Source organism: Myxine glutinosa, chromosome 8 (genome assembly GCF_964187855.1).
Source record: "Myxine glutinosa chromosome 8, kmMyxGlut1.1, whole genome shotgun sequence".
NCBI classification, from domain to species: Eukaryota; Metazoa; Chordata; class Myxini; order Myxiniformes; family Myxinidae; genus Myxine; species Myxine glutinosa.
In genome coordinates, this window is record NC_136268.1 from 16,003,547 (window position 1) to 16,015,998 (window position 12,452).

A 12,452-nucleotide genomic window follows, 5' to 3' on the forward strand; every position below is an offset into this window, starting at 1 on the left:
TATTTATTAAAAAACTCACTTTTCTCAGTAATTACATAAGTTGAACTGAAATATATCAATGATTGCATGTGTATTATTAGATGTACAGTCACGTGATAAAGTAAGTACAGTAGTACACCCCATGCAAAGTTTTGACTTTTACAACATACGTATTTCAACATATAGCTACTTGATCTTCATTTCAACAATATTGTTAGATAAATGTGATATAATATAACAAATATCATGAAACATTTACATTTTGTAGTCCATTGTATAATTTAAATGAACATAAATGCAAATTTCGCATGTGGAAAAAGTAAGTACACCCTTGGCTCTAATCGGTGGTATTGCCCCCTTTGGCAGAAACAACCTCAAGTAGGCGTTTCTTATAACTGTCCACCAGTCTCTGATATCGACTGGGAGAAATTTTTGCCCACTCCTCCATGCAGAATTCTTTCAGCTGTGCGATGTTTGAGGGGTTTCTTGCATGCACAGCTCGTTTCAAATCCCCCCACAACATCTCGATGGGATTTAGATCCGGGCTTTGACTTGGCCATTCCCGAACCCTCCATTTCTTTCTTTTCAGCCATTCCATGGTTGATTTACTATAATGTTTACGGTTATTGTCATGTTGCAAGGTCCACCTTCGGTTGAGCTTCCACTTTCCGACACATGGCCTCACATTATCCTCAAGCACCCTCTGGTACAATGAAGAATTCATAGTGGATTCTATGATGGTGAGCTGCCCAGGCCCTGATGCAGCAAAGCTGCCCCAAACCATAATATTTCCACCACCATGCTTTACAGTTGGCATCAGGTTCTTGTGGTCAAATGCTGTCTTTCGTTTTCGCCAAACATGTCTTCTGGTACTGTGGCCAAATAGCTCTACCTTTGACTCATATGTCCAGAGCACATTGTTCCAGAAGTGCTGGTCTTTGCCTCGGTGTTAATTGGCAAACTTTATTCTTGCCCTGATGTTCTTTCTGGACAGCAACGGTTTCCTCCTGGCACACCTCCCATGTAGATCAAATTTGTGCAGCCTCTTTCTAATGGTAGACTCGTGCACTTTGACATCAACAGTGGCAAGAGCTACCTGTAGGTCGCGTGATGACATTCTGGGGTCCTTAGAGACTTCTTTCAGCATCTTGCGGTCTGCTCTCGGGCTGAACTTGCTGGGGCGGCCTGGCCTGAACAAGTTGGCAGTTGTTTGGAATCTTCTCCACTTGTAGATGATCTTCCGGACAGTCGAATGATTGATTTCAAATTGTTTGGAGATCTTTTAAAATCCCTTCCCAGACTCGAAGGCATATATACCCTTCTTTCTGAAGGCCTCAGAGAACTATTTTGATCTAGGCATGGTGACGCCGCATACTTCAACAACAAAGAGCAAACCAAACTAAATGTCTGAGGTTTAAATAAGACAGGTTCCTCCAAGATCCTCTCTAACGATGTTCTAATCATTTGCACCTGAGCTGGTGCACCTGATTCTAATTTTAGGTATTTGAAGTAGTGATAAATGTAGGGGTGTACTTACTTTTTCCACATGCGAAATTTGCATTTATGTTTATTTAAATTATACAATGGACTACAAAATGTAAATGTTTCATGATATTTGTTATGTTATATCACCTTTATCTGTCAATATTGTTGAAATGAAGATCAAATAGCTGTATGTTGAAATATGTTGAAAAAGTCAAAACTTTACATGGGGTGTACTTACTTTTTCACATGACTGTATATGTTAAACAAGGTTTGCCATGTATTGCACCTGTCGACCACCAGACAGCACACTTCACAGGTCCTGCCAAAGTTTTGGCTACCTGCTGAGCACCTGGAGAAGCACAATGTCCCTCCATGAGGGCTAAACTGACAGAAAAATTCCTTTTAAATACAGCGCTGAAATGAGCCGTGATGCGGATCCATTTCCAACTCAAATTTATTTGGAGAAGTGCTTGGTTCAATTTCCAACTCTAACCAGGTCAGTGGCAGAAGTGCTTGGTTAAATTTCCATCTCTAACCAGATTATTGGGAGAAGTGCTTGGTTAAATTTCCAACTCTAACCAGGTCAGTGGCAGAAGTGCTTGGTTAAATTTCCAACTCTAACCAGATTATTGGGAGAAATGATTGGTTCAATTTCCAACTCTAACCAGATTATTGGGAGAAGTGCTTGGTTAAATTTCCAACTCTAACCAGGTCGGTGGCAGAAGTGCTTGGTTAAATTTCCAACTCTAACCAGATTATTGGGAGAAATGATTGGTTTAATTTCCAACTCTAACCAGATAATTGGGAGAAGTGCTTGGTTAAATTTCCAACTGTAACCAGATTATTGGGAGAAGTGCTTGGTTCAATTTCCAACTCTAACCAGGTTAGTGTCGTAAGTGCTTTGTTCAATTTCCAACTCTAACCATATTATTTGTGGAACTGCTTTGTTCAATTTACAAATCTAACCAGGTTATTACTGGAAGTGCTTGAATCAATTTACAACTCTAACCAGGTTAGTGGCGTAAGTGCTTTGTTCAATTTCCAACTCTAACCAGATTATTGGGAGAAATGATTGCTTCAATTTCCAACTCTAACCAGATAATTGGGAGAAGTGCTTGGTTAAATTTCCAACTCCAACTAGATAATTGGGAGAAATGATTGGTTCAATTTCCAACTCTAACCAGGTTAGTGGCGGAAGTGCTTTGTTCAATTTCCATATCTAACCATATTATTGGAAGAAGTGCTTGGTTCAATTTCCAACTCTAACCAGATTATTGGGAGAAGTGCTTGGTTCAATTTCCAACTCTAACCAGGTTAGTGTCGTAAGTGCTTTGTTCAATTTCCAACTCTAACCATATTATTTGTGGAACTGCTTTGTTCAATTTACAAATCTAACCAGGTTATTACTGGAAGTGCTTGAATCAATTTACAACTCTAACCAGGTTAGTGGCGTAAGTGCTTTGTTCAATTTCCAACTCTAACCAGATTATTGGGAGAAATGATTGCTTCAATTTCCAACTCTAACCAGATAATTGGGAGAAGTGCTTGGTTAAATTTCCAACTCCAACTAGATAATTGGGAGAAATGATTGGTTCAATTTCCAACTCTAACCAGGTTATTGGGAGAAGTGCTTGGTTCAATTTCCAACTCCAACTAGATAATTGGGAGAAATGATTGGTTCAATTTCCAACTCTAACCAGGTTAGTGGCGGAAGTGCTTTGTTCAATTTCCATATCTAACCATATTATTGGAAGAAGTGCTTGGTTCAATTTACAACTCTAACCAGATTATTGGGAGAAGTGCTTGGTTCAATTTCCAACTCTAACCAGGTTAGTGTCGTAAGTGCTTTGTTCAATTTCCAACTCTAACCATATTATTTGTGGAACTGCTTTGTTCAATTTACAAATCTAACCAGGTTATTACTGGAAGTGCTTGAATCAATTTACAACTCTAACCAGGTTAGTGGCGTAAGTGCTTTGTTCAATTTCCAACTCTAACCAGATTATTGGGAGAAATGATTGCTTCAATTTCCAACTCTAACCAGATAATTGGGAGAAGTGCTTGGTTAAATTTCCAACTCCAACTAGATAATTGGGAGAAATGATTGGTTCAATTTCCAACTCTAACCAGGTTAGTGGCGGAAGTGCTTTGTTCAATTTCCATATCTAACCATATTATTGGAAGAAGTGCTTGGTTCAATTTCCAACTCTAACCAGATTATTGGGAGAAGTGCTTGGTTCAATTTCCAACTCTAACCAGGTTAGTGGCGTAAGTGCTTTGTTCAATTTCCAACTCTAACCATATTATTTGTGGAACTGCTTTGTTCAATTTACAAATCTAACCAGGTTAGTACTGGAAGTGCATGAATCAATTTCCAACTCTAACCAAGTTAGTGGTGGCAGTGTTTGGTTCAATTTCCAACTCCAACCATGGTGGAATTGTTTGGATCAATTTCCACTCTAACCACTTTATTGGCAGAAGTTCTTGGATAAATTGCCAACTCGAACCAGGTTATTGATGGAATTGCTTGGATCAACTTATAACTCTAACGAGGTTAGTAGTGGAAGTGTTTGTTCAATTTCCAACTCGAACCAGGTTATTGGCAGAAGTGTTTGGTTAAATTTGCAACTCTAACCAACTCTAACCATTGGCAGAATTTTGGTTTTTAGAGCTGTCTCCCTCGACATATCACGTGCCTTCGACACGGTCTGGCACCCCGCTCTGCTCACCAAACTCTCCTCCTTTGGTATCCATGGAAATCTCCACGCATGGCTGGCGGACTTCCTCTCTAGTCGTCGTCAACGTGTGGCCCTGAATGGGTTTCTCTCATCTCCTCTTCCTGTTCAGGCTGGAGTTCCCCAAGGCAGTGTTCTGGGCCCCGTGCTTTTTCTGGTCTTCATCAATGATCTCTCTGACTCTCTCGAAAATCCTCTCTATCTCTTTGCTGATGACTCCACTCTCTGCCGCTCCATTCCTCTCCCTCAGATCGGCAGTCTGCTGCCTCCTCACTCTCTGAAGACCTGGACAAAATCACAGACTGGTCAAACAAGTGGAACATGTCTTTCAATCCTGACAAATCTCACACTCTTACTGTCTCTCCGAAAAGATCGACTGGACAACCCTCCCATCTACTTTCTCAACAATCCTCTCCAAGAAGTTCTGTCGCTCAAGATTTTGGGTCTCACTATCTGCCATGATCTTTCTTGGGAAAACCACATTTCCAAGCTGGCCTCCAAAGCCAGTCGCCGACTGGGCATCCTCCGTCGTGCGAAGTCCTTCCTCGGCACACCTGAGCTCCTCACCACATACAAGGCTTTCATCCGCAGCTCAATGGAATACTGTTCTCCCCTATGGGCCGATGCTCCTGCCTCACACCTAGCTCGGCTTCACGCTGTTGAAACCAAAGCTTTCAGAATTATTGGAATCTCCCGCGATGAAGCTATCTCTGAGGGCCTTTCACTCACTCACCGCAGGCAGGTAGGTGGTCTTTCTGTCTTCTACCGACTCCTCTCCGGCCTTGCACCCCCAGCTCTCTCTGTGCTCTGTCCCCCAAATATTCCTACAGGTCGCACAAGATCTGCCAGCAACCCTCTGATGGTTAAACTGCCGAAATCTCGGCTCTCCGCTCACCTTCACTCTTTCATTCCTCTTTTCTCCCGCCTCTGGAACAAACTACCTCACTCCCTTCAATCCCACTCCTCCCTCCAGGTCTTTAAAACAGCTGTTCACCACCATCTCTTATCTTCCCCCATCCAAAACCTTGATCTTTTCTACCCCCGCTAATTCACCCCAGATCCACCTTGTTTGAAATTCCAACTTCTTTCCTGGAAGTCCTGGCAGTGTCCATATGTTTTATACCTCTCCCACTGCCCCCTTCCCACGCCCCCCCCCCCCCCCCAAAGCCCTCGCCCTCTCTCAGATCTCTCGATGTCTCCATGTCTCTCGGTCCCTGCTCTCAAATGTTGTGTTTGTGTCCTTCCCCCTCTCTCCCCATCTTGTCTACCGCTCCCTATGTTATATGTTTTATGTGTCGGTTTGTCTTTCTGTGTGATTAATGTTCGCTCTTTCACGAGCCTCGATCTTGTATACAAAAAAAAAAAAAAAAAAAAAAAAAAAAAATAACCAGGTTAGTGCCTGAGGCGTTTGGTTCAATTTTTTTTTAAACTCTATGCATGTTATTGGCAGAGGTGCTCGGTTCAATCCCCAACTTTAACCAGGTTATTGGTGGAATTGCTTGGATCAATTTCAAACACTAACCAGGTTGGTAGCAGAACAAATTTCCAAGTCCAACCATGGTGGAACTGCTCGGATCAATTTTTACCTTTAACCAGGTTAGTGTGGAAGTGTTTGGTTCAATTTCCAACTCCAACCATGGTCGAATATTACTTGGTATCAACTTCCAACTCGAACCAGGTTAGTACCAGAAGTGTTTTGTTCAATTTCTGCCACTAACCAGGTTGGTGGTGAAAGTGTTTGGTTCAATTTCGGACTCTAACCAGGTTGGTGGTGAAAGTGTTTGGTTCAATTTCCCACTCCAACCATGGTGGAATTGCTTGGATCAATTTTTAACTTTAACCAGGTTAGTCTTGGAAGTGTTTGGTTCAATTTCCAACTCCAACCATGGTCGAATTACGTGGATCAACTTCTAACTCGAACCAGGTTAGTACCAGAAGTGTTTTGTTCAATTCCAACTCTAACCAGGTTAGTAGTGGAAGTGTTTCGTTCAATTTCCAACGCTAACCAGGTTTGTGGTGGAAGTGTTTTGTTCAATTTCCAACTCCAACCATGGTGGAATTGTTTGGATCAATTTCTAACTTTAACCAGGTTGGTAGTGGAAGTGTTTGATTCAATCTCCAATTATAACCAGGTTATTGGTGGAAGTGCTTGGTTCAATTTCCAACGCTAACCAGGTTGGTGGTGGAAGTGTTTTGTTCAATTTCCAACTCCAACCATGGTGGAAGTGTTTGGTTCAATCTCCAATTCTAACCAGGTTATTGGTGGAAGTGCTTGGTTCAATTTCCAATTCTAACCAGGTTATTTGCAGAATTGTATGTTTTGTGTGTCTGTGCATGTTTTCATGTTGAATGTGTTAGCTCTTACACGAGCCTCGATTCTGTATACAAAAAAAAAAAAAAAATTTTGTTTGGTTGAATTTCCAACTCTAACCATATTATTGAGAGAAGTGCTTGGTTCAATTTCCAACTCCAACCAGGTTAGTGCCGGAGGTTTTTGGCTCAATATTACAATACACACGCAAAATCAGGTAAACCTTGAGGACGAATCAGGTCCAAAGTAGCAGTCTTTACGACAGCACGTTGACAGCATCTGTTTGTGCGTAGTTAGCGATGATCAGATTTTCCTTGTGCATTCCTGCAGACAGCATCATGTAGTCAGACAAAACAGGGTGTGTGCATGCATTTCAATGCAGAATGAGACAATACTTTAGTAGCTTCTGTCAACACACTACATCCTCATTAGGTGATGCTGATGTGGGAATGAAAACTCTACACAACTATTCAATGACTACAGTTATAAAAAATTTTAACAGCTAATTGTATTTTCAATTACCCCGTGTACCTTTTATCTACCTATAATTCCAGTAATCTCTGTGTGTGTGTGTGTCTGTGTGTTTGTTTGTTTGTCTGTGACCGCTGTTTCTCGACAACCACGGGTCCGATATACTTGAAACTTGCCAGGTATATTGCTGGGGACCTGAGGATGTGCCTTTTCAAGGTTTCATATTAATCGGAGAAGTAGTTACCGAGCTATGGCGATTTATTTACCCGTACTCGCAAGCCGTTCGCTTTGGCTTTGCGAATGGACCAAACCATTTCATGTAAATAGAGGGGGGGGGGTTCTACCGTACTCGCAAGCCGTTCGCTTTGGCTTTGCGAATGGACCAAACCATTTCATGTAAATAGAGGGGGGGGGGGATTGTCACCGTACTCGCAAGCCGTTCGCTTTGGCTTTGCGAATGGAACAAACCATTTCATGAAAATAGAGGGGGGGGGGGTTGTCACCGTACTCGCAAGCCGTTCGCTTTGGCTTTGCGAATGGTCCAAACCATTTCATGTAAATAGAGGGGGGGGGATATAATTTTAGATATATATATAGTACGGGCACGCCCTAGTCTATCTATAATTCCAGTAATCTCTGTGTGTGTGTGTGTCTGTGTGTTTGTTTGTCTGTGACCGCTGTTTCTCGACAACCACGGGTCCGATATACTTGAAACTTGCCAGGTATATTGCTGGGGACCTGAGGATGTGCCTTTTCAAGGTTTCATATTAATCGGAGAAGTAGTTACCGAGCTATGGCGATTTATTTACCAACCGTTCGCTTTGGCTTTGCGAATGGACCAAACCATTTCATGTAAATAGAGGGGGGGGGGGTTCTACCGTACTCGCAAGCCGTTCGCTTTGGCTTTGCGAATGGACCAAACCATTTCATGTAAATATAGGGGGGGGGGTTCTGTGGTCGTTACTGCCACGTGGTTTCAAAGTTTTTTTTTGTTGTTGTTGTTTGCACGCATGTTTTTTTGCACCCACGTACGGGCACGCCCTAGTATTAAGAACAAGGAAGAAGTTTATTGAAAATGGCTGCACATGAAAGTCTAAAAAGCAAGGCAGTGGGAAAACGGTTAGTTATCTAAAACGGTTTCTTTATATTAAAAACGGTTCATTAAATAAAACGGTTTGTTATATAAAATGGTTCCTTGTATATACAGTATATAACGTTTTCGTTATATAAAATGGTTCGTTATATAAAATGGTTCCTTGTATTTTTTTTTTTTTTTTTTTTTTTTTGTATACAAGATCGAGGCTCGTGAAAGAGCGAACATTAATCACACAGAAAGACAAACCGACACATAAAACATATAACATAGGGAGCGGTAGACAAGATGGGGAGAGAGGGGGAAGGACACAAACACAACATTTGAGAGCAGGGACCGAGAGACATGGAGACATGGAGACATCGAGAGATCTGAGAGAGGGCGAGGGCTTTGGGGGGGGGGGGGCGTGGGAAGGGGGCAGTGGGAGAGGTATAAAACATATGGACACTGCCAGGACTTCCAGGAAAGAAGTTGGAATTTCAAACAAGGTGGATCTGGGGTGAATTAGCGGGGGTAGAAAAGATCAAGGTTTTGGATGGGGGAAGATAAGAGATGGTGGTGAACAGCTGTTTTAAAGACCTGGAGGGAGGAGTGGGATTGAAGGGAGTGAGGGAGTTTGTTCCAGAGGCGGGAGAAAAGAGGAATGAAAGAGTGAAGGTGAGCGGAGAGCCGAGATTTCGGCAGTTTAACCATCAGAGGGTTGCTGGCAGATCTTGTGCGACCTGTAGGAATATTTGGGGGGCAGAGCACAGAGAGAGCTGGGGGTGCAAGGCCGGAGAGGAGTCGGTAGAAGACAGAAAGACCACCTACCTGCCTGCGGTGAGTGAGTGAAAGGCCCTCAGAGATAGCTTCATCGCGGGAGATTCCAATAATTCTGAAAGCTTTGGTTTCAACAGCGTGAAGCCGAGCTAGGTGTGAGGCAGGAGCACCGGCCCATAGGGGAGAACAGTATTCCATTGAGCTGCGGATGAAAGCCTTGTATGTGGTGAGGAGCTCAGGTGTGCCGAGGAAGGACTTCGCACGACTGAGGATGCCCAGTCGGCGACTGACTTTGGAGGCCAGCTTGGAAATGTGGTTTTCCCAAGAAAGATCATGGCAGATAGTGAGACCCAAAATCTTGAGCGACAGAACTTCTTGAAGAGGATTGTTGAGAAAGTAGATGGGAGGGTTGTCCAGTCGATCTTTTCGGAGAGACATAGTAAGAGTGTGAGATTTGTCAGGATTGAAAGACATGTTCCACTTGTTTGACCAGTCTGTGATTTTGTCCAGGTCTTCAGAGAGTGAGGAGGCAGCAGACTGCCGATCTGAGGGAAGAGGAATGGAGCGGGAGAGAGTGGAGTCATCAGCAAAGAGATAGAGAGGATTTTCGAGAGAGTCAGAGAGATCATTGATGAAGACCAGAAAAAGCACGGGGCCCAGAACACTGCCTTGGGGAACTCCAGCCTGAACAGGAAGAGGAGATGAGAGAAACCCATTCAGGGCCACACGTTGACGACGACTAGAGAGGAAGTCCGCCAGCCATGCGTGGAGATTTCCATGGATACCAAAGGAGGAGAGTTTGGTGAGCAGAGCGGGGTGCCAGACCGTGTCGAAGGCACGTGATATGTCGAGGGAGACAGCTCTAATTTCCTGTTTGGCATTGAGGACCTCCATCCATTGTTGAGACAGCAGAAGCAGCATGTCCAGAGTAGAGTGACCTGGTCTGAAACCAAATTGATGATCAGAGTTCAAGCCATTGGAGAAGAGGAAAGATTTCATATCAGAAGCAATGATGGATTCCATGACTTTGCTGATAATTGGGAGAAGGCTGATTGGTCTGTAGTTGCTAGGATCTGTTTTTGCACCTTTTTTGTGCAAAGCGGTGATGTTGGCTGATTTCCAAGCAGATGGCAGTTGACCTTGAGCAAAAGAGAGGGTGAAGAGAACAGAGAGAGGGTGAGATAGAGCAGCAGAGCAGGATTTTAGGACCCGTGGGCTGATGCCGTCGGGTCCAGTTGCAGAATCAGAGTCGAGGGTTGACAGAAACTTTTCCACCTTGTCAGGAGGAAAGGACACGGAGTCCAGGAGCAGCAGGGTACGACTGGGTATGGTGGGTACAGAGAGGGATGGGTTTGGGACACAAGATTTAGAGGCAAACACAGAGTTGAGGCATTCAGCTTTTTCACGTGCGGAGTCAGCTGTGTAGCCATTTGAGGTAAGGGAGGGGATGGAGGGGGAACAAACACCAGAAACGGATTTGACCAGACGCCACCAGGATTTGGAAGAGGGAGACAGATAAGAGAGTTCGGTCTTGAGAACAGAGAGATATTGTTTCCTGGCTCTCCTGAGGGTGGACACACACTTGTTTCGGGCTTTGTGAAAGGAAATGAGATTTCCTTCCGTTGGATTTGCTTTCCAGGAGACGAAGGCAAGTTGTTTCTGGGCAACAGCCTCACCACAAGATTCCGTGTACCATGGACGGGAGGAAGGGTATGACAACTGAAGACGAGATGGGATAAATCTGTGCATGAGAGAGAGCAATTTACTTTGGAAGAATTCCCAGGATGAGTTGATGTCAGAGGTGGTAGAGATGGGAGACCAGTCCAGATGATTGATGGCTGCTTGAAGACCGTGCCAGTTGGCCTGAGTGAAATGCCAGACTCGTCGACGCTGAGCAGGCTCCCTGAGGATGGTCAGAGAGATGTCCACTTTAACAAGGACATGATCAGATGATCCGATCGGAGCAGAAGAAGAGCAGCAGACATTTTCAGGGTATATAAATATATATATACAGTATATAACGTTTTCGTTATATAAAATGGTTCCTTGTATATACAGTATATAACGTTTTCGTTATATAAAATGGTTCCTTGTATATACAGTATATAACGTTTTCGTTATATAAAATGGTTCCTTGTATGTACAGTATATAACGTTTTCTTTATATAAAATGGTTCCTTGTATATACAGTATATAACGTTTTCTTTATATAAAATGGTTCGTTATATAAAATGGTTCCTTGTATATACAGTATATAACGTTTTCGTTATATAAAATGGTTCCTTGTATATACAGTATATAACGTTTTCGTTATATAAAATGGTTCGTTATATAAAATGGTTCGTTATATAAAATGGTTCGTTATATAAAATGGTTCGTTATATAAAATGGTTCGTTATATAAAATGGTTCCTTGTATATACAGTATATAACGTTTTCTTCATATAAAATGGTTCGTTATATAAAATGGTTCGTTATATAAAATGGTTCGTTATATAAAATGGTTCCTTGTATATACAGTATATAACGTTTTCTTCATATAAAATGGTTCGTCATATAAAATGGTTCGTTATATAAAATAGTTCCTTGTATATACAGTATATAACGTTTTCTTCATATAAAATGGTTCGTCAAATAAAATGGTTCGTTATATAAAATGGTTCCTTGTATATACAGTATATAACGTTTTCTTCATATAAAATGGTTCGTCATATAAAATGGTTCGTTATATAAAATGGTTCCTTGTATATACAGTATATAACGTTTTCTTTATATAAAATGGTTCGTTATATAAAATGGTTCGTTATATAAAATGGTTCCTTGTATATACAGTATATAACGTTTTCTTCATATAAAATGGTTCGTCATATAAAATGGTTCGTTATATAAAATGGTTCCTTGTATATACAGTATATAACGTTTTCTTTATATAAAACAGTTCATTATATAAAACGGTTTGTTATATAAAATGGTTCCTTGTATATACAGTATATAACGTTTTCTTCATATAAAATGGTTCGTTATATAAAATAGTTCCTTGTATATACAGTATATAACGTTTTCTTCATATAAAATGGTTCGTCATATAAAATGGTTCGTTATATAAAATAGTTCCTTGTATATACAGTATATAACGTTTTCTTCATATAAAATGGTTCGTCATATAAAATGGTTCGTTATATAAAATGGTTCCTTGTATATACAGTATATAACGTTTTCTTTATATAAAACAGTTCATTATATAAAACGGTTTGTTATATAAAATGGTTCCTTGTATATACAGTATATAACGTTTTCTTTATATAAAACAGTTCACTATATAAAACGGTTTGTTATATAAAATGATTTCTTGTATATACAGTATATAACGTTTTCTTTATATAAAATGGTTCGTTATATAAAATGGTTCGTTATATAAAATGGTTCCTTGTATATACAGTATATAACATTTTCTTCATATAAAATGGTTCGTTATATAAAATGGTTCGTTATATAAAATGGTTCCTTGTATTTTTTTTTGTTTTGTTTTTTTGTTTTTTTGTATACAAGATCGAGGCTCGTGAAAGAGCGAACATTAATCACACAGAAGGACAAACAGACACACAAAACAAATAACATCG

General features: G+C 41.2%; 1 protein-coding gene across 1 annotated transcript in view; it reads right to left on the bottom strand.

Moving 5' to 3' along the window:
• Positions 1 to 6,766: 6,766 nt before the first annotated feature.
• LOC137432021 (voltage-gated potassium channel KCNC1-like) overlaps positions 6,767 to 12,452 on the bottom strand; it is a 40,496-nt gene continuing 34,810 nt past the window's right edge. The window contains exon 3 of the mRNA XM_078783925.1: positions 6,767 to 6,834. Coding sequence (XP_078640051.1) covers positions 6,767 to 6,834 — 68 coding nt within the window. The remainder of the gene's footprint in view (positions 6,835 to 12,452) is intronic.